Source organism: Polyodon spathula, chromosome 5 (genome assembly GCF_017654505.1).
Source record: "Polyodon spathula isolate WHYD16114869_AA chromosome 5, ASM1765450v1, whole genome shotgun sequence".
NCBI lineage: Eukaryota > Metazoa > Chordata > Actinopteri > Acipenseriformes > Polyodontidae > Polyodon > Polyodon spathula.
Window position 1 is genome coordinate 33,682,905 of NC_054538.1, and position 22,316 is coordinate 33,705,220.

General features: G+C 36.8%; 1 protein-coding gene across 2 annotated transcripts; it reads left to right on the forward strand.

The window, feature by feature from the left end:
• Window positions 1-234: 234 nt before the first annotated feature.
• Window positions 235-21,892, forward strand: LOC121315874 (protein phosphatase 1 regulatory subunit 14C-like). 2 transcript variants are annotated; one of them, XM_041250427.1, is made up of 5 exons: window positions 235-524; window positions 14,897-14,980; window positions 15,370-15,391; window positions 15,567-15,599; window positions 21,712-21,892. In XM_041250427.1, the coding sequence occupies exons 1-5, from the start codon at window positions 291-293 to the stop codon at window positions 21,819-21,821; spliced, it is 483 nt and encodes a 160-aa protein (XP_041106361.1). In that variant the 5' UTR covers window positions 235-290; the 3' UTR covers window positions 21,822-21,892. The 2 variants fall into 2 exon arrangements, with proteins under 2 accessions (XP_041106361.1, XP_041106362.1); XM_041250428.1 differs by lacking the exon at window positions 15,370-15,391 and having other exon boundaries at window positions 239-524; window positions 21,712-21,874.
• Window positions 21,893-22,316: the final 424 nt, after the last annotated feature.

Here is a 22,316-nt window from a genome sequence, read left to right on the forward strand (position 1 = left end):
CCAGGAGAGTTTTACTTTTCTTAACAAACAAACAAAAAGTTTTACATACTGTATATTAATATATACGGTACATTTTTAAAAATAAAATATATTTCGAAACATTTTACACGGATTCTCCTTGCCTGGGGAAGACATCCTTCAGCGGTGAAAGCGTTAAAGAAGAGGGTTTGGACCAAAGCACCTCCCTCTTGATGACCCAGCAGCAAGGCAGTGAAGTTCTTTAAATAGCAGGTGTTTAAATTGTGATCATTTTCACAGCCTCTGTGTTTCAGTGCAGTGCGGTTTGTACAATGTCAGCCAGCGGAGCAGAAACTAGCACCCAGCTACCCCCTCCTGCTGCAAGGGTATTTTTCCAAGCAGCCCCCACTGGAGGCCGTGTGGGAACCGGACCAGCAACCAAGGATGATTCGGTCCAGAAAAAAAACGGAAAAGTGACGGTGAAATACGACAGAAAGGAGCTGAGAAAACGGTTGATCTTAGAGGAGTGGATCATTGAGCAGCTGAGCGAGTTATACGATTGCGAGGTAAAACTGTTTCTATCAGTTTGAAAGAGCTTCATTTATTTACACGCAGTGTTGTTTTGTGTGCGTTTCTATGTCATTCGTCATGTATTTGTGAACAGCTGTAGCATGTAAAATAATGTAAATGACCTTATAGATTTATGCAAATGTTAATGAAAAGCGGTCTGGCACTGCTGGAAGATGTCAATATGATACTAAACATACCAGGTGTACCGCCTGGATTTTTGTAACAAACCCGTGTTTTAGTGCAAAGTGATACATTTTGTTATATTTTCAATCAATGTTGTTTACCATTTTGGAGGTAGGTAGGTATTTATTTATTTATTTATTTATTTATTTAATATCGGTTTCACTGGTTAATCAAGTGGAATCCTGGTGGATAAATGCATACTTAGTTACCTCCTTAAACTTGGTTGTGATAAAACGGTATTTTTACTGAAACAAAAAGATTACATTTTAATTTGCAGCGTTTTAAGGTGCAGTTTTAGTTAATAAGGCACAGCCATTAAGTTGCAATGCTTCAGTATTGTTCTCCAAGGTGTTTGTTCTGTACCGTATTCAGAGTGTATGTAAAATGCAGTCTATGTAAAATGGTGAATTGTTTATTTTTTCTATAAATGTATGTAAAGTAAGTTTTTACTGCATTAACATCAAATACTCAATCTAAACACAACCGCTTAGAATTGAGCGGTATCAGGAAAAAACATGATGACACAATTTATTTGAATAAATCGATCCTTAAACTAGCCATACAGTATACAGAAAAGTTACTGTAAGTTTGTAAATATTTCCATTTTATATTTGCAGAGAAAGGTGAACTTGGTGGTTTGGATCATAGTGGTGACTGACTGAAATAGGATAGACTGTGAGCAACCTTGAGAGTCTCATTTGATCCATGGACAATTCCGACACTAAGCTAAAATGTAGTGTTTAAAACAAGCCGTCTCCCTTTTTAAAGAAATCTTTCTTAAAGTGACACTTAAGTGGTGCTTCTACTATATATTAGAATTGCCATGGTTAAATCATTGGAGATTTGTAGTATATAGACAATTAATCTCACTGATGGAAACCAAGGACAATATTGGTGGATGACTTCATAACACTTAAGACTGACTGACAGGGATGGTTTTTCAGATATTTTGAGGGATGGGTGAGGAAACGCTACAAAGCGGAGATAGGGCAACAAAAGGAAGTACTGTAGGGAATTGCATTGATGACTTGAACTTTCAGCAGTTTTTGCTTTAGGGTTTAAATGCAGACTTACTTTTTTTTATTAAATACACAATTTCTACTGAAAATCCAGCGTACAGTGAATATGTGATTAGCGGCCCAGTTTTAACGATGCAGGCACAGAAGTACAGGCCCGGTTTAGGGATGTGCTTTTCGTAAACCATGTCTACATACACAACATACGGGACCTTCCTTTTCAAAATCGTGTTGCACGTATTCAAAGTAGCCATCTGTTGTACTGTGTTTATTATTGATGTTTGATTTTTACTGCGTTCAGTACCTCCATCCATACTAATTCTGAATGTTTTCATTTCAAATGTTGATGCATTGAACTTGTGTGTTTGTAGTAGGCCCCTACCGCAAATTTGTTTTGCATAATTATTAGCATGCCACAGTTCTCTTCTGGTTTCTCAAAATAATCCCAAATTTAGTTTTGACTCGTTCTTTTCTTTTATATAACAAACGTCAGAAAAAAAAACGCTTTTCTTACCCCTTGTGGACTGACCCACACCACGCCCACTGCAACATGAACACCATGCACCAATGAAGCCCACATCGGTTTTAAATAACCCGCCCCAGTGTTAATCTTTCTGTTGTACCAATTAGAAAAAGTACTTGGAGGTAATTGCCAAACCGCTTACTTTTTTCAAAATATCCGCTCTTAATATAGCACTAAAGCAGTAGGATACGCTTATATATAGGATGCTTTACTAGAGTGAATACGATGCGTTTTGTCACGTACCGAATATACGTTGAGCATGTTGTTCAACGTCCTAGAGTTTATACTTTTTTTATCGTTTAAAATTCCCAGCCCTAGTCCGGTTCAGCTGGTAGGTCCCATCAGTCTAGATGAAAGCAAACATTATGGTTTCAAGCAACTGCTACTCCAGTTTAGTGAACTTCCAGTATCATTTGTGGAGAATGGGCGCCCTACCGAAATACATGTGTATGCGTAGAACATGGTTTTACATTTAAAAATGCATGGCTAGACACAGCTGTAGCAATGTGTTTTTTTTTTTTTTTTTTTTTTTTTTTTTCAGGTTTTTGTAAAAAGGCGTAAAAGCTCCGAGGTCAGACTCACGAAATAGTGATTTCCAGGAGAGGCATCAATAGCTCCTTTTTGTATTCTTGACATGATATGGTCTAATCTCTCGAAACACCCCCCCCCCCCCCCCCCCCCCCCCCCCCCATGGTTCTGCTGTATGTGCCAAACATGTTCCACTTGCCATGTCCCATATCCCCTGTGTTTACATCCCTTGATACAGTAGCTTACCATATGGTCTTCATACAAATACATTAAATGCAACAATGAGTTGAGGTTGTTTTAAGTCAGATACAAAGGGCATTGGATGCAAGACTCTTATCCTTCATAACATATTGTAATTACACGTGGCTGCAAGTTCTGTGATCAATGCGTTGCCCTGTAAAGGGTAACATCTGTCACTCGAGCAACCTGGTACAAACAAATGCAAAGCAACAACTCAGTTTAGAGTTTTTGTGCTGTGTTAAGTTACTGCTGAATCTGCTTGGAGTGATTTTTAAGGTCAGTCTCTATATCTGTTTCAGATACAGCAGTTAATGCCAGGAGGGGACCAGGCTGGGGATTGCACTTGGTCACCTTCTAACGTAAAAAGCTGGTGCATCTTTTTTTTAAAATTTAAGAAAGATATGGTGGCACGAGTGACATCAAATCAAAACACACATCATTGTGCTATGACAGACATAATGGTGTATTTTAATTGCTTGTTCATTGCTGGTAACAGCGAGTTGAGACAGCTGTTAATGGTGGAAGGTGTAGTTGAAGCTCATCAGGGATATACTGGTTTGATATATTTTTCTATGGCAAGTGTTTTTTTTTTTCCTCTGTCATTTGGATACTGCTTCAACCATTGAGACTGTTCTCTGATTCTCAGTTCCCTAGTTGTCGCGCGACAAATCTCCAAAACTAGGACTCAATCCTATTTACTTTGTCACCCTCACGTCTCTTGTTGTGAGAGATACTTCTCAAAAGTATAGTTTCTATGAATTTTGTCCTGTCGTATCACATCTGGTGTGTAGCGGCATTTAGATGCGCATGTATAACTGCCTGCACTAAAGACCAATCAATCTTTTAAATCATCTTTATTTTATATAGCGCCTTTCATAGTGGACCACCATAACAAAACACTTTGATAGACAGCAACTGCCCGGGGAAAATACCAGGCTGAAGCAATCGACAAAGGAAGAGGACTTCCTCTTTGGCAGTAACAGTACATGATCTGTAATGGGCTATAAATTTTGATCTGAAGATGGATTGTTCTCCAGAGATAGCAGATTTTAGAAGGTTATGTGTGGATAAATGAATACTGGTTGTCTGGATTTCGACTGAACAAGAAGGGACATGGAAGCTTTTGTTGACCTGTCTTATGGAGAATTCTGTAAATGATGCTGTTCAGTATTTCAATTTTGAAAAAGCTGTTTTTTAAATTTTTTGATAAACTACTTTTTTTAGAAACTGAGCGAACTTGTCTAGTTTGAGTGAAATTATGGATCATTGTGTTTTTGCATATTTACCCTGTGCTCAAACTGCTTTTTTATTTTTATTTGTATTACCCCTGTTTGTCCTATCCTTGAGTTTTCCTTCATTATTATTATTATAGCAGTACTATTTTACATTGGTGCCATTAAGCTGCCTTTGTTTTATAAGGAGCAGACTAACTTTCTAAAGAGTACTGATGGTGATGGGATGTCAACTTCCCGATAACTAACTAAGTGATCTAATAATGGTTCTTTGCTTTATAGGAAACTTGTCAATCATTTGAGCATCTATTTGTCAGTTACATGGAGACAAGTAATTTTAATGAAACAAATCAGTAGTAATGAAACACCATTTCAGAGGCAAGTGATCTACTTTTTTGCAAAGGAACAATGTTAAGGTTGCGGTATGGTCAATGTGGCAATGCATTTGGCAGATGTCTATTCAGGTTAGTTAAAACAAACTTTTTTTTAAATGGGGAGGGGGGATTACCATAGACCCCTTTTATTTATTTTAATATAAATTGGACGATATGGCATGTGTTGTGCAAGTGTGTCATTCCACTGCTGTTAAAGACATTAGTTGGGCCTTGAAAAATAGCCAGAATAGGAGGTCCTCTGTAGCTCGCCTTGTAAAGTCACAACCACATGGAGTATAGAATAAGTCAAGCTTTCATGAGCTTGCTAGTTTTGAATCTTGGTCGCACTAAGTTTCCGATCTTGGCTAGGAACACATCAGGAACAAAACATTGGCCTTTGCAGTCCTACTGATTTTAGAGACATAGTTCAACCCCATGCTTCATATATAACTGTTAAATACTTAATGTTGCTCAATTTCAGAAACAATAATAAAAAAAAAAATTGACAAACTTTGACTGGAAGTCTTTTTTTATGTCCCCCTATCTTTCAATATCTTCAGTGAAAAAGACTTCTAGTCAAAATTGTTGACCTTGAATTTTTGTTTCTTTTAGTATTTCTTACTACTTTTCAGTCACCCAGGTGCAGACTAAACATGTTGTCTACGCTTAATGTTTGGCTGTTTAACATAACATTTCTTTGTCATCCAAAAAGAAACATGGATGGTGGGGGGGGGGTTCTAAAAAAATAGAACATGGTGAATAAACAAAGTGAAGGGCCTTACCCTTGCTGTTTATCACTTCTATAAAGTGACCTTACACATTGTAGTGAATTCTGAACTAGCTTGACCATGCCAGACTGCATAGAGTCATTCAAGAGAGTGGAGCTGAAATGCATAAACCGTCTTAAAGGGGCTGCTGCATAATTACAGTATTTATACAAATAAGTGTCAATTTGCAACAGTTAATGGAGTTTACTGTTGCAATGGTGAGCCTTACCATTTTCCATGATAATACAAATGGTGCCCTCTTTTTAACAGATTGTGTATTTTAGCTGTCCATCATAACGCAATCAGTCTTTGCTTTGCTTGGTACGGATGGAATTCATTTGCAGATCAAAGTGCCAAGATAACAAATGAGCAAAGGAAACGGCTTGTCTTCCTATGGTATTGCCCCTCTCTGAGATTCTGATTAAGCAATATTTATGCATATTGATGAAGTCCCTTGGATGCAACAAAGATAGCCAAGCTATTTCACACTTTCTGGTGTATTTATTTATTTATTTATTTATTTATTTATTTATTTTGGTGCAGTAATATGTTTATAGTCTGGAGCAATATAAATTACACTTTAAATTTCCTGTTAATGGAAGTTTTAGCTTTATTCAGAAAAGATATGAACACACTGTTTCTGCAAGTCTTGGGTTAATGATGCAAACACTATGAGGGTTATTCTTTTTACCACTGTAGTTTGTCAGAATGGTTAATTGAATCTGTTAACTGTCCTACAGTGAGTGAATTCTTGACACCCTGCCTTTTTAAACTAATATGGCTGCCATGTTTTATGATATTTTGTATTGTATGATTCCACAAACTGACACTTGGAATTTAATGAAGGGCAGAAAAGTCGCACAGTAATCACTGAACTAGTTTTTCAACCAAATGGGAAATTATGGTTAAATGCATCTGTTATCTATCCACAGAGAACAAAATCAAACTGCGTCAGCATTTTCAATTGGTAGCTGATTAGGTGACTCACTTTGAGATCTGTGATTTGTATGTAATAAACATCAGGCTGCACTGTTCAGGAGTGGGTTGGAGTGTTTAGCCGCTCCACTTGTTTTCAATCTGTCCTCCGGAGCCTCTACTTTTAATGAGTCATAGTTGCTGATTAACTGCTTGGGCACCAGTTGAATCAACATTTTGAACCCATAGCTTTTAAATATTTGTGATCCATCCTCCCTAAATTCAGTACAGTATTTTTCTGCCTTTCATTTTCCCAAAATTTCAATGTAAAGTTTTGAAATTTTGGGAAAATGGTTTACATTAAAGCGATGTGGCTGTTGTACCGATTTCACACAGTATTAGTGCTAAGAGTACTGGCTCTTAAAATGCATGTTTTCCCAATGCATCAAATTGTAGAGCTGTGGCAGCCAGTTTCCATCATTGGGACCTTTACACTTTGACTGTAGAGATTCTGCTTAAGAAAACTGTCTGAAATTGTTGGCATTTAATGTATTCGTCTGTTTGTCCATTTTAAACAAAATTTATACAAACTGCATTATACAGATTGGAGTTGAGGTTTATATAGGAAAGTGTAGCCCCAGGGGTTGAAAACCCTACACTGGTCTTAATAGCTCACAGGAGGTCACTTTTTCAACCCAAGGGAAATTATTTTTATTAAACCTGTTATGTCAGAGGGAAATAGTTATTTGACTAATTGCAAGTCTATGGTAAATGGCACAAACTATTTTTGGTCATGTGACTTTGTTGACCAGTAAGGTTGCAAGTACTGTACTACTTGTATTTCCTGCTATATTCCTTTTCAGGAACCCTCAAAACCGAATTCAGATTTAATGCCTTGGCAATGTCCTTTTTAAAGGGACATTTTAAACATAACCAATTACTAGATCGGTGTTTTAACAATTTCTATGACTGCTTGAGGCATGGAGTTTGACAAAACAGGAACATCTACAAATAGTGTATACTACTGTATCCTTGTTGAACCACCCTTTTACTTATTCATAAACCTACTCTTATTAGAATTGGTATACTGATTTGTAAGAAATACATCACTATAATTCTCATTAATGAATTGGAGAACAAGAATGTGTTTGTTTTTGTTTTTTCCTCTATCCCAGACCTCCCCAGTGCTGAATCTGTGTATCAGGAATATGGCTTCCCAATCATCATAGGGCTGCACATCAAGTCTCAAACACTGAGTGCCTTTTATATAATATGATTTTTCTATCATCACTGTTGTGTATTGTATAAATATGCAGTGCACATAGTAACTAGGGCACAATATGACATCCTAATGTGACAGCTGATTTGCAAGGCACATTGATTCCTATTTTGAGAGAGTACTTGAATAACTAGTTAAACTTGCTGTCCCTGTGACCTTTTTATATAGATGACTGGCGCGCTTCTCTAGGCTGCACCCAGGGAACCATAGTCAGATTTTCAAACATATATGCATGCAAGTTCTGTAGTCGATAAATACTGTTGGTCTCTCCTGTTTTGATTGGTAAGTTATTCAAAACCTCTTGACAGTCTGCACTGTCTTGGCTGTCAAATGGTCAGAGGGAGGTATAGGCTAAAAGCATTACAAGGCTGTCATCAGCTTTGACTTATTCTTTTTGGAGAATTTAGGTTAGTTTATTGTTGCTGCTATTTTTAAACTACCTGGCCATTGCACTTTGAATATTTTATATGTATCATTCTGTATGTCTTGTGTGTAACACTCAATTCCTCACAATTAAGCGACCTCTACTTTTCAGACACCCATGTACAGGGAACGTCTAAACACGCTGTCTGCTGTTAATGTTTGGTGAAAAGTGTGAACATAAAATATCAGCTGTCCACAAGGAAACATGCTAATATTGAAGAAATTAAGAAATGTCTATTGCATAAACTAAAGTGAACTGTCTTACCCTTGCTGACTCATGTCTAGCAAATGTACATATTTATACAAATATTCATGTCAATTTGCCGTAGTTGCATTAACTACTTTACACTGTTTTTGTTTCGCTTGGATCTGGATACAGTTTGACTTGGAAGTATCACATGTAGAGAGGTGGACAAAAGTTTTACATCACCTAGACTTTTAGGATTGAGACATTTAAAAATAAAATATATATAATGCATGCAGATGCACAATAAAAATACAACAGTCTGTTTTACATAAGTAGCTCATTGAGCACATACGTACTATGTGACAGGCTCTTATTAGATGCTGATTGATTGCTTTTGCTGCTGCAATGGCTGCTCCAATTCTAAAGGAGTGAGGAGTGTAGAACCGAGGAGAAAGGCCTGCTTTGGAGATGAGAGACAAGGTGAGTTGAGAACCAATGTTTTGTAACTAGTGCACAGAAGGAGCTGGTGAACAGTGGATCCATCTTGAGGAAAAGCTTCTTTCTGTAGATGTATCTGGACATGGAGGTGTAGGGACATAATGGAGAATTAATCTTTGACAGCTGTATAAATTGACCCTGATGAAGTTGATCTGTTTTTGAGACGCAGAGTATAATTAGGAAATGAGAATCTGAAACTAAGGAGATGTCATTGGAATGGATGCAGAGAGAAGGGAAGCTGGAAAGGGATGGGACTTTAAGCACATGACTTCCATGAGGAGATCGTCAAAGGGGTTGAAACAGCCTTTTTGCAAGATTGAGCGATGGTAGAATATCTGAAAATGTAGGTAGTTGAGATGGGTAAGTAAGTTCTTAGATATGCCACGGAGCATCAGGTGAATTCCTGGAATGGCCAGAAGAATCGGAGAGGACACTGACATGAGACGGTAATGGAACTAAATTCCAGAGACGTAAGATTTGATTGTGGAAGCAAGAAGGTGTAGAATGTCTCGTGTATGGACGATAAAGGCTAGGATTCAGTCTTGATTAAATGGAACTGGCTGAATTTGTTTTGTGCAGAAGGAGGAGAAAGACGACCAGCCTGTAGAGTAGGATGATCTTGTTTGTTGATGGAGCTAGGGCAGCGGATATATCATTTCTAGCAGATTGAAGGTTGAAGACAGGGGATCTCGCAGGAATACTAGGTGCTGGTATTGCGGATACTAGTGCCAACCGCTGCTTTCGGGAGAGAGGTAGAATGCGTTGCAATGAGGCTGCTGCAAAACCTATTGATTTGATCAGGAGCAGTCTGAGTGTTGTCCATGCAAGGTAGGAGGCTGGCAGCTCATATCGAATGAATGTACAGTGCTGAATACTTTGCAAATTATTCCTTTGAGGTAGGAAAGAGACTCTGTCAGGAATAGCTGTAGTTTAAGTGCTGTTGTGCACTTTTAATGGACAAAACGCAATTTTAAAACAGACACAAGGGCCAAAATAAAAGGGTAAACAAACAATTTTGCTGTTTAGGCTAGGCATTCACCTTCACTGACCATTTTCTAATATTTACAGGAACAACCAACTCGCCACATCCTACAAGGATTTTTTTTCCTTATAAACCATGTGGCTGGAGCCTAATTAACTATTGGTCAATCAATTTAAGACTCCAGCAACATTCTAGCATGTTTTATGGCTGGGATTTTAACCCCCTCCCTGCCAACCCTATATTCTCAACACCCACACACTATTTACAGGTAGGGCTTTTGCCCTGCCACAGATGTATGTGTACAATAAAGAGAAATACAAAAAAAAAAAAAAAAAAATCTGCTTACAAGTGGTATTTCATTTAGTTGCAGAATTGCTGTGGGAATCCTTTCGGCCATCCTCCACAGTTTCAAATACATCTTTTATACACTCAGTTTTTGCTCCATTTGAATAATTTTGTACACGACTACTGGCCATAATTGCCTTCATAGATGTACTGAGAAATTTAAGCTTGTATAGGCTGTACTTGAAATGTACACTGTAAAACAGGTGTACAATACATCTTTTGGTCCTATAAATGAATGCATTAGGTTTTTGTGTGAATTTATTTTAAAATGAGACTAATTCTGGGACAAGCTGGCTTTAGTGGTGACATCAGACCAGAAATGAACGCGCAGCACTGCGAGTGAAATGACGAATGAAAGCGCGCTGCTGCTCAGTTTATTAAACGCAGCAAAACAAAAGATTTGAACAAACACTTTGTAAAATAAAATTGCGCAATAGCCAAAATGAACAGACAATAAAGACATATAAACGAGTGGGCGAACAGACACAAACAAGTACTGTGCTGGTTCTCCAGCACGTAGTAGCAATTGTTTACTTTCTTTTTAAACAGTTTTTACCTCCTCCACACCCGTTCTCCACTTGCCAAACACACAACCAGAGTGAGTAAAATGTGCATCTACTGTGTATATATACTGTTGTAATTGGTGTTTTTTTTTCAAAACAATTTAGATTTATACCTGTGTATTTTAAGACCACTTTTCTAAATGGGTGAAGTTGAGCCGACTCGTGGTAGTCTTGTGATCAACAGGCCATGATCAGAATTCGGGTTAATTAGTCTTTTAGAAAATTGTTCTGGCAACGTCTGCATTTCCAGGAGCTTCTACATACGCGTTTTACATCAAAAAAGGGAGGGTCTTGTAGCTTTAGTTTGCTGCTTTGTTGTGCACCAATCCAGACGATAGTTCTGAACTTCCACTGTGTAAAACAGGGTTTACTTTGTTTTTTGTTTTATTTGAATTTCCTTTTGAGGAAAATGCAGTTAAAATGAGTATTTGTTATTGTTTTAGCATGGGATTCACGGATTTAACAGGGTTGACTATTTTTTGTTGAGCTGACTTGATTAGTCTTTGCTTGGAGGCTCCTGGAGCAGGTAGGGTTAAAATATTCCTGTGCAAATGAGGTTGCCAAGGCACTTCACAACGGAACATTCAAATCTCCAGTGTGGCCATGCCCTGTATAAACCAATGGGGGAAAGTATAGAGAATTTTAATAAATGGCAGCCATGTTTTAAATGTCTTTTTTTTTTTTTTCATGCAAGCCAATACCAGAACGATTTTGTGCTTACTTGTATTATTGCCTCGGTCTCCAAAATGTGTTGGAGTTATTTGATTTGGTGGAATTTTTAAATTTCCTTGTATTGTTACTTGTTAATTTTGAAAATTGTTTGCAGTAGCTCAGAACAGATTGTTTTAATTAAAAGTATTAATACAGGTTTAGTATCCTTAGTTGGGAGGAATAATTTGATAAGCCCACTAACTATCTTCAACACCAACCATGGGGATTAGACCATGGAATTGGATGTCTGTGCATAAAGAAACAAGTGGGTGTTTTTTATATGCATGCATAGTGTGCCACTGATATGATTTGGGTAACTGGGGAAGAGTGCTCTATAGCTCAATTACATTTGCACAATCAATATTTAAGTGTGTGAATGACTCCTGGGTTCAATTACTACAGTGTTCTGATAGAAAAAGCACAGTTTTTTGCAGTACAGTTAATAAATACCTTGTTGGAGGTTTACATATAACTTCCTTGTGTAATAACATGGAGGAAACTCGATGTACACTGATAGAGAACTGGTTCTCCCATGCATGAGGATTGCTGAATATTGGAAGTTGAAAAGCATTTCTGTTCACCAGCTCCACTCTCCTCCCCTGTTCCCTTTTTTATGTGGATTCTGCTGGACTCTGGGATCTCACTTGACTCTGTCAGGCAAGCAAAGTGCTCTGTTTGCACCCTCGTCACACCCCCTGACTGCACAATCATGTGTTGAAAATTAGATTTTAATGACCATTTTGTTTTCAATATGTGTATCATGCATTCTAGAGTGTTGGGAGAATCCTGTCGGGGAGAAAAACAACAGTTGATTATTGCATGTTGTTTGTCCATTATTCAGTTGACCTGAATTGGGCATGTTTCAGATACCATATGGGTAATGATATGCTTATGGCCCATTGGCTATGCTGAGGAATAAGAATATGGCATGCTCCCATTTTTTTGCAAAGCATGGATATAAGATACTGTATATTCTGACAATTTCAACAACCAAAATACCAGAGGTTTATCAGATAATTAATACACTTTGATGTGGCCTGACTGTGTCTCTCTTCATAATGTATATGTATGCTGTTTTTCATGGAATTGCAACTTGGACCTAAAGATTGTGTGACGCAGCAAATGTAACACACCCAGTCCTGCTCCCTTCACTTGGTATTGTAATATGGCTTGCTAGTGCAATGCAACAACATTCATTTTTAAGGTGGGGTTTTCCTTGGTCACCCCTGATTCTTAAGTACTTTTTGTTTTCATCTTCAAGTAAGTGTTCAATTTGGTGTAAAATGGCCTACATTTTCTGTTTAGTTACAAATTATGTGAAGTTATAATTAATACAATTGATGCTATTAAGGCTGTGTGTGTGCATTTTAAATTTGATTTGTTTGTGCTTCCATTAAAGTCTAAGTTTAGAAATTGCATTTGAAAAACATATGGATCGTGGTTCCAGTGAATTACGATGCTTCTGTCATTACTGAAGTTAATGCTTAACAGAGCTCCAAATGAAAGCCTCCGACATATGTCTACTTGCATATTCAGTAGAAATAAGATGGATTAGGTTTCTGGATCTATTGCCAGGTGTATTGTATTGGGGTCATTGAGAGGTCAAACCCACCCCTAGAGAACCGAGTTTAAGCATTTTGTTCTGGTGTGTTGCTGTTGTGATCCTTAGTAGGCTTAATTTGAAAAATAAACTTGAAGTTTATGCATTTAGTATAGCTTTGTAAAGTAGCACAATAATAGTTGTACTTTTTATGCAAATATTCTATAGGGGTAGTTGTAAGGTATAGGTGCAGTGCAAATTGCAGATGCAAAGTTCAAATTGCATAGCAGTCAGGCAAATTGCACTGCACCCTGTGTAAGTGTAAGAGCAATGCAAATTACTCAACACGCACAAATGAGGGTGATTTTTTTTTAATGAGGGTCTCTAATTGCGTCAATCTATTTTAGTGGGCACATTTGTATAATTAGGAATACAGAGAGCAGTAGTTATATGGCACTTGTGGAGCACGAAAATACAAACCAAAAAGTGTCAGGAAGGGGCAGTAAAGTCGTATTGGCGAATTATTTAAAAAGTTCAGAGAATCCTTACAGCTGAGGTCACTCAGCACGAAACCAAGTTGTTTGGAAAAACCTCAACCAACATCAGTTATTCTAGTATCCTTAGGAAATGATATGTATTGTCCTGCCCTTTTTAGCATGACATCCAGTAATTTGCAGAGCTCTCGGCAAAAGATGGATTGGGTTATCCCTCCAGACATTAACTGTGGTCTGAAAGGAACTAGAGGCTAAGTAGTGCAGAGAACACAGCACTTTCACATGTGCAGGGATAGTAGCCCCTAGATTGGTGCTGGGGTCTAGCTCAATTCTCTATTCAGCTATTGGGTCTAGGATGATCTGCAGAGTAAGACAATAACACTTTAGCACCGCATCCTCTCGCATCCCAAACAAAGTGACCCTGAGATTGAATATACAAGGTTTTCTTCATCTTGCCCTTCTCCTCCGAACGTGTTCCTGCCTCTCAACGAGAGCCAAGTGTCGCCGAATCGGGAAGTGTACCACAGCAGCCACCCTGAAGACAATGAATGACAGATCTCTGCAGATCTGTGCTTTTTTAAATACAGCTCTTAATTACTCTCTTGTACAATGGTTTTTGGAGGGCTAACAATTACCTAAGTGCAAGGCAAAATCCTTGCATCACATTATAATGTTTGCGCCTGCTTGGTGTCCAGATCCCACCCAGTTCCATGCACTTTTCTTCATTTGAAATCATTTCATTAATCCATTACAATTATATTGATGGCAAAGTGAAAATTTGATAGTGGGTGCAGAACGCCAGGTGAACACCATTCTTTACATACACAAATTGATCTTTTTAGGACTATCTTAGCTGAAATTTCTTGGTGCTTGAAAATGTTCTTGCCTTGTTTGCGCTTGTGGATTCAGCAATACTTCAAACTTGCAGCTGTGGTGTGTTTTGAGCCCAAATCTGCTGATACCACCCCTGTCCATTACAGAAATGTTATGCAGCAATATGTTATTCCCATTGCTTTGAATCTGTGTATTGCTCTGCTTTGAGCTGTTAATTCAACTGGATTTCTAACAACCCATATTGCCACTATGGGATATGCAAACCTGCTTTTAAGAGAATCCACAGAGAATCCCTCTTCCAGCAAGTATTTCAGTGTCTCTCTTTTTGTAATCTCTCGAGGAAATATTTGCCTCTACATTATCAGACTTTAATTGTATATCTTATTAGGTGAATGTTTCTAAATTCAAGATTCTGTAAGGTTTGTATACCATTTTTTTTGTTATTATAAATGGGTCTTCCACAGCAAATTGGCATCAAAATATGTTAATCTTTCTTTTGACATTGCCACCTATTGGGGAATCGGTGTTGCAGCTAGATGCACTAAAAATCCTGTTTTAGTTTGTGTGTGTGTGTGTGTGTGTGTGTGTGTGTGTATATATATATATATATATATATAATATAATATATATATAGTATTATATATATATATATATATATTTTATAAAAAAAAAATCAGAGCTCGAAACCAGAGAAACTAAATTGAGTTATTGCTACTTTGTTTTATTTTTTTTAGGATGAAGAAATGCCAGAAGTAGAAATAGACATTGATGATATTCTGGATGCAACCAGTGAAGATGAGAGGGCTATTAAACTACAGGTGACATTTTAAAGCCTAGTATACTACAATATATTCCACATTTTAGACTTATAAATTTGACTTCCTCCCTGCTATTTCATGCCTATATAAATAGAAAGTGTTCCTTTATGCACAAGACTGTATTGTAAAAGAATGCAAGTGTAGTGTGGAAAAATAAAATCTAGGTTACTATTAAGTTTATTATGATTCTTGGTTGTAAAAGGATCACACTTGATTTAAAGTAAAATGTGTGTTAATAGTACCGGTAACAGAAATGTCTTAAGTGTTGTCTCATGCTTTTGCTTGCACAACATCTATGACTCAAGACAGTTATTGGTATAGTTTTCAAAGGCAGTTCTTGAACCTTCTCCTAGCAGTCTTTGCAAGCAATTGCTTTGTTTCCCTAACAGACTCCTGCAACAAGAAAAACAGGTACAAATTTTACATCATTTCCATAAAGTTGCTTTGTTCAGCGTGGTTCTTTCATTACCAAGAATTAATAACGACTGTAATATGTGTACAACATCACTAAGGTAAGACTTACCAATTTTTGTTTTTATTTTATAATAAATGTGTGTGATTTTTGTCTCGTCTTCCCCATTTTTAGGAATCGCTGGTAGACTGTTACAAACCAACAGAGGTAAGTCATCTTTGCCAGTAATTTAAAATTGGATATCTAGATGGTCTGGAGTTCATAAAGTGTGGGTGGGCTTGCTCATACCAGTATACCTGGAGTGTCATTTTTATCTGTTCCTCACCCGCTTAACATTTGAATATTACTACCTTTGCCATAAGAGATGCAATTAAATGTTTGCTATCCTACCAATCTAAACATTGGGTGTGGATGCTTGTTAAGTTTTTAGTCTTATTTTAATTTAGTTTAACTGGCATCCAGTGCTTGTGAGTAATTTACTGCTTTTAGTGGAAATTCATGCAATACTTGCATGACACAATTGAGGTCTGGAGTAGCAATTTGTCTCTTTATAATTGGTCTATGCATTGAGTCTACTGACACTGGTGTGTACATTTATTTGTAATGTTCATCTTGCATACCTGAAAAGGTGGGTGTTAGTCTGTTTTAAACTGAGTGTGTTGTGCAGCCTTCCTTCCATCTGACATCTGTAACAAAGGTACTAGACTGTGGGAAGGCACCAAAAGGTAAATGTCCTATCCTTTTACCAGATGTGTCCCAATGTATTTGGTTTTAACAAAGACCATGAAAGCAGCATCTGGCCTCCAGTGAAACGTTAAGGAATTCATCCCCCTGACCTTGCACTGCCTAATGTATTTGCTCACAGTACCTCTGTGCGTAAGAACAGCTGTACCAAAGATTAACAATTTCAGCATTGAAGTATCCAAAGTCGTGGCTTCCCCGAACTAATTAATCTTTCTATATATAGGGCTGTCCTCCCCCCCCCCCCAATGGTTCTGCTGATGGGGGTGGGTAGCTGATAATAAAGCATTGGATGATAAAGTATACTAGACTTCACTGTTGCTCGTGTGCCCAGTACATTTAACATTGTTTTGTATAGATATAGAGATATATAGGTGTGCAGCTCTCCCTGCTTGAAAATTTGGGATTTGAAATTGATTTTTCTGATGGAACACATTAGGGTGACTGGGTATACCTGCTTTTTGTTTCATGTAAAAATATTTATCCGTCAGTTATTCGTCATTTTCAACTTTTGACCACAGCTGTACTGCTAATTCACTGTATTCTAATAGATAAATTACAACTGTGCACGCAATACTGGCAAAATACAATAAACGCAGCCTCTATTTTACAATGGTCTGTACTGTGTAAAGAGATATTTTTATATATTTGACCCATATTAATGTTAGTTAGTTACATCATATGTAATAACTGCTTGGAAAAAGAAAAACCACCACAATGCACAAACAGCATCCCCAAACATTTTCGTACTAATATTTGTACTTGATAAAATGTATTAAAATCCAATTGATGCCTATTTAATGTTTTGTGACTAACTTAACGCTTTTAATATGTTTTAGTATTAACTAAATCAAGTTATTAATCAAATTTGATTTATCTTGTTACACAATTTGATTTATTCATGTTCAGATATACTGTGACTTGATTGATTACTGTCTTGTTCACAGTCACCTTAAAATAACATTGGAATATATTTTGAAAAATAAAAATACATTTTACTTTTTTTTTTTTTTTTTTTTTTTTTTTTAATTTTGCTGCTGATGTATAGTGATATGCAAACTGGGTACCTGGTTCTTGCTTTGGAACAGACAAACCGGATCCAAATATCAAGGATCTGGTTCCAGTGAGCACTGTAATAAAACTGATTTATTAAACACAAGACCATTAAAATTATCAGACTTCTAATTTCTGTCAAATACATTTGATAACTGATTGTCACTTCACATGCACTTAGCTAGACTATATTTGCATTTTTGTTGACTTTGTTTTCAACTAATGACAGATCACAGCTGCGAGTTTAGTTTGACTTCTTTTTTGCTCTGTGGTTGTTCTAATGGTTTTTATGCTGACGTAGGACTAGTGCGTGTTTTATGTTCAACTGTGCGGGGTTTGTACATTTTTTGGTGGGCGCAAGGGTGAAGGAGCAGATTGAGGGTTAGGAGAAAAACATTAATCTATTTTAAGAGCCTTGTTTTTTTTTTAAACATTTAACATTTTCAGTAGACTCCATCTATTGGATAAAACATCTACCTTGTTTATGTACAATCTTCGCTGTGTATTTACAATATCTAGTTTGTGTGTATATGTTGCTTGTATATGGCACATTGTCCGTACCATATTCTATAAAATGGTGCAACGACAAAGCCCCATTGAATGAATACAGAAAATATGCAACTAAGTGGATGGATCCATAACCCACCAAAGTGAAAGATCTTTGCTGGCCAAGTGTATATAGTTGCAAAACTAAGGCTCCCACAGGGTAGCGCTGCACAGCTCGTAATTTATATAGTGCTTCATTCACCCAGAACACCCCTATCACATGACCATAATACCCCACGAACCTTAAGTTTAGGTAATTGTGTATTTAAAGTTATGGCCAATACCCCATGGACCTTAGGTTACGGGTAAACTTTGTTTTAGTACCTACATTTTCACCCTTATATGATCGGGCTGTTGCATATAACAATGATGTCTATTAAGAGTTGCACATGCAGCATTACCCTGTGTGAACTACGCTGTGGGAGCCTTCGTCTGCAGCAATACCCTAGGGATGGCCTATTGCAAGATTTTTGGAGCAGATTCCAGAATCAATTCCTGATTTAGGAATTGATGGATCCAATTCCAAAAAAAAAAAAAGTTCTTACAAACCCTTTTATTTTGTTTTAGAATGTATGGCTGGATTAATACCATATGAACAATTCAAGAATTAAGTGAGGTAAACTGTATACAGAAACAAAATAAACTGAAGATTCTGAATATTTTGTGGTGCCTGAATGTTAATGATATACTTTAGGATACCTACATATAAATATATCGAATAGCAATAAAAGTGTTAAAATAACCAATACATCAATTCACACAAAATTACTTTTTAATTTTATTAAATTCTAGTTAATACTGATGCGAAATTCTGATTTAACTTGCTTTTAACTAAAGACAAGTTCTCTGCTTGCCCTGTTTGTCTGCCACTGCTAGTAGCCTTGGAAAACAGTATCACATCACATTTCTATTTGTGCATGTCTCCCCTTTGTCCATAAAAACATTTGTTTACTGTTAATTATAATACATTGGTACAGTGTTATTTACTTAAATATTTGAATTGCAGATTTTCATTTTATTTTGAGCACTCAGATGCATAACTGCAGGTTTGATTAAAAATTGTTTCCACATCAGCAATGTGTTTTGTTGTATGCAAGTTCTTTTCTGCAAATGAAAAGTAACGCCACGCGGCTGATGCGGCTGACATTTTCTAAATTACTGCTGCTGTTGTGGAATTGCACTATCCCCCGAATCACATGATTGACTAGACTCGACTGCGTCTATGATCGAGTGCACAGTAGATTCACAACACTGTACAAGTAACGTTGTCAGAAGAAACAAGGGCATGACTCTTAGGGCATGACCGCTATGAGAAGGCACATTGACTGTAAGGTGAAATTTTCATTTATATATATATATATATATATATATATATATATATATATATATATATATATATATATATATATATATATATATATATATAAATTTGTATACACACACACACACACCCACACAGTGACAGGATCTGAGGTACGGCAGTAAATGGTGGTACAGGTCTTGATAAAGAATTAGATCTAGGCCTACTAAGTATTTAAGCCCATCTTATTAACAATCCCTCCTGGATGCCCTAGTTTAAATATTCAGTTAGCTGGATGCAATGCAATATGGTGTCTGAAAAGGCATTCACAATATACAGTCACCCGAGTGGTTCTATGAGAAAAGGAAACATCCTGTTGGAATGCTCTTTTAAAGAATGCCATTTTTCATCATATATATATTTACCCACCAGTGAGTCAATAAACACACACCTGGGAAAGTACACAATGATTTTAAATTGTACGTCTCATGGGAAATAATAGTCAATTGCAAGCTTTTTTAAAACCAAAAAAGTTTAATTTATTTTGGCCATGTTATTATACATTGCACTTTTTCCTTATTTGTGCTATAGCAGTGACCATGACTCTAGAACTATTAATTGTTGACGATTTGCTGTGTGGTTGTTTTTCTGTTTGTGCTTCACTATTGGGGACCATGATGGCCAGCTCTGCTTCAAGAAAAACACAAATGTAATGATGGATAAATCAGCCCCATCATGAACCATTCCAGTATTGGGTGCTTGGTTTTTCTGTTTGATGTTGGTCAGCTTTTGATTCCTCAGTTCTCCATTAAGCAGCCTTTCAGTATATCGCTGTACTCTACTTTTGTTGCAAGGCTGCAGGCTGAAAATAGACAATCTGGCAGACAGTGGCCGACCTTTTCTGTGTGAAGGGTACAAAGGCTTGGTAACAGGTTTAGAGTACAGGCTTTGGTACAGATCTGTTTGAGAGTTGGTTTCTTCAGTACCCATTTTGAACAAAGAATTACACTACACAGCATTCTCCTTCAGGTAAATGCAAGTGTTCTAGTTTTGAATATATCCCCCAAATTTGAAGAGATTTGCAGTTTACAGTGAAGCTTGTTTATTGCCTTTTATTTTTCATCTTTACATCAAGGTACAGCTTTACCCACAGCAATGTACATATTTGCAATAGAACCACACATGCACACACCAATAATATGGAAATTATTAGTGCTTTACTGAATACTTACTATAAAAAAGCAATATAGTATATGTTTGATAGCAGTGTTTAGGCTTCACCCATAAAGGTCTCTGTATTTTAATAGGCTCCAGTTTGCGCAAAGATGGCATTAGGTCAAAGTGCATTTGACCAAAAGTATGGCCATACAGGCCCTTTTGATGTCGTGAGATATCAATGTGCTGGTCTAGATAGCATTGTTCAGAGATTTGGACTGGAGAACTGAATACTGTACCAAACTAGGACTGTTCCTTTCCAATCTAGACTTGGTCATTTCTATTGATAGATGCATACACGCAGATCAGTACTACTTTTTGGAAACAGATATTTTTACATTTACAAAAAACAACCAAATATGTTGAACCCTTTTAAAGCCTATCAGATGGAAGCAGCACCTACTGAGCAGAGCAATATAAACTTATTTTATTAACCAATACAAAAGGTTACTTAAGTAGATTTATTTCTGCTGGTTTTCAGGCAGCTGTTTTTTTTTTTTTTTTTCTTTTTTTTTTTAAAAAAAAAAAAAAAAAAAAATTGGAGCCCAAGAATGCTTGAAGTGTTTATTTTAGAAAAGACAAGCATAAACATTTCCCTGGAGACCGAGGGATTATTTTATTTGTTTTGCATCTTTTTGGTTTTGACTGTCGTGGAATTTTATTATAAAACGTTGGTCTAGGTATGCAATCTCAGTATCCAGTCCTTCACCTCTGCAGTGCTGACTTAAAAAATTGAAACTGAGGAAACACATGCACGGTGGGAAGAGTTTTAGACTATTGCCCATTGCAGAGTTTGGGCTTTGCTTCAAATTCTTTTTGGTTTCCTATAGGATCTTGGAACGAAACCTGCTAGTCATTTTGTAACCCCTTGGATACCTGTAGTGTAGTCCTGTATCTGTTTTGTTTTTCCCTCCTGTATAGAGGGATGTTTTTAATATTCTACATCCTATACCCATAAACTGGTTAGTTTTAAGTAGGTAATGTCTTGCCTCAAATATGTATTGTAAATAATATATTCTGTTGGTACCAATGTTTTAATTTCCATGCTAGTTCAGGCCAGAAACCAGCAGGGGTCTTTCATCGTGTCTCCCGCTGAGATACGATACTCTGGATTAGGGACTCATAGTTGATGCCTTTTGGTGTCAAACCTAAGATATGGGGTGTCTAAGGGGGTAGGTTTTCATGGGTTGCCAAGGCCCTTCAGTTGTACTCCATTCTAGATTTGTTTCTTTTTATAAGCAAAGCATTTTTGCAACACCAAGTTCTTTGGAGGAGTGGTGCTGTTTATGTTTGGATTCAATGTATGTTTTGGAAGGGAGGGTTATACAGATGGAGTTCTTCTAAACCATTTACTGTTTGACTCTCCAGAATGTGTGTGTTTTTTGGGGTTTTTTTTTTCCTCCTATATATTTGAGTTATTACTTTTGCTTTTTAAAGCTAACTTATTTTATGTTTGTTTCCCAGGAATTCATCAAAGAGCTGTTGTCACGGATAAGAGGGATGAGAAAATTAAGTGCTCCTCAGAAAAAGGGTTTATAATGGACAACATTCATTCATCCAGCAGCCATAATTAAACTAAGCACAGAACAGACTGACATACAATCTTTTAAGAATTTTTTTTTTTTTTTTTTTTTTTTTTTTTTTTTTTTTTTTTCAGGTACTATTTTATTTTAAAATGATGTCAAGAGGGCTTTATTTAAACTGGTGTTTTTGAGGTTTGTTAGTTTTGCCAAGGAACCAGGTCTAGAGCCCCCTTTTAAAGCAAATACTTTGGGATAAAAAATTGTGGGTATAGCAGTTATCCTACAGATTACATTTATAGCACAGAGAGAAAGTATATTCGACAACCTTGGCTCTCTTGTCCTTACTACTTTCAAATGTTTTTATTTAAGTGTTTGGTTACAACAAAAGATTAACACTGTCTGCTATAAAAAGCCAAAGCTAGGGGTGCGACTGGTCCTCTTATATTTGCTGCAAGTATGTGTTGGATTTTAACGTATTCCAGTATTAAAGTTCTTTGTACCAAGAAGCAATTTGTCTTCTATGAAACAAGGAAGAAGCACAAGAAT

What these genes read in the sequence shown, in the direction of transcription:
- LOC121315874 (XM_041250427.1), top strand. Translation starts at nt 291, where the DNA reads ATGTCAGCCAGCGGAGCAGAAACTAGCACCCAGCTACCCCCTCCTGCT. An exon ending in GCGAGTTATACGATTGCGAG is followed by an intron (nt 525 to 14,896) that starts GTAAAACTGTTT and finishes TATTTTTTTTAG; the next exon opens with GATGAAGAAATGCCAGAAGT. An exon ending in TCCTGCAACAAGAAAAACAG is followed by an intron (nt 15,392 to 15,566) that starts GTACAAATTTTA and finishes CCCCATTTTTAG; the next exon opens with GAATCGCTGGTAGACTGTTA.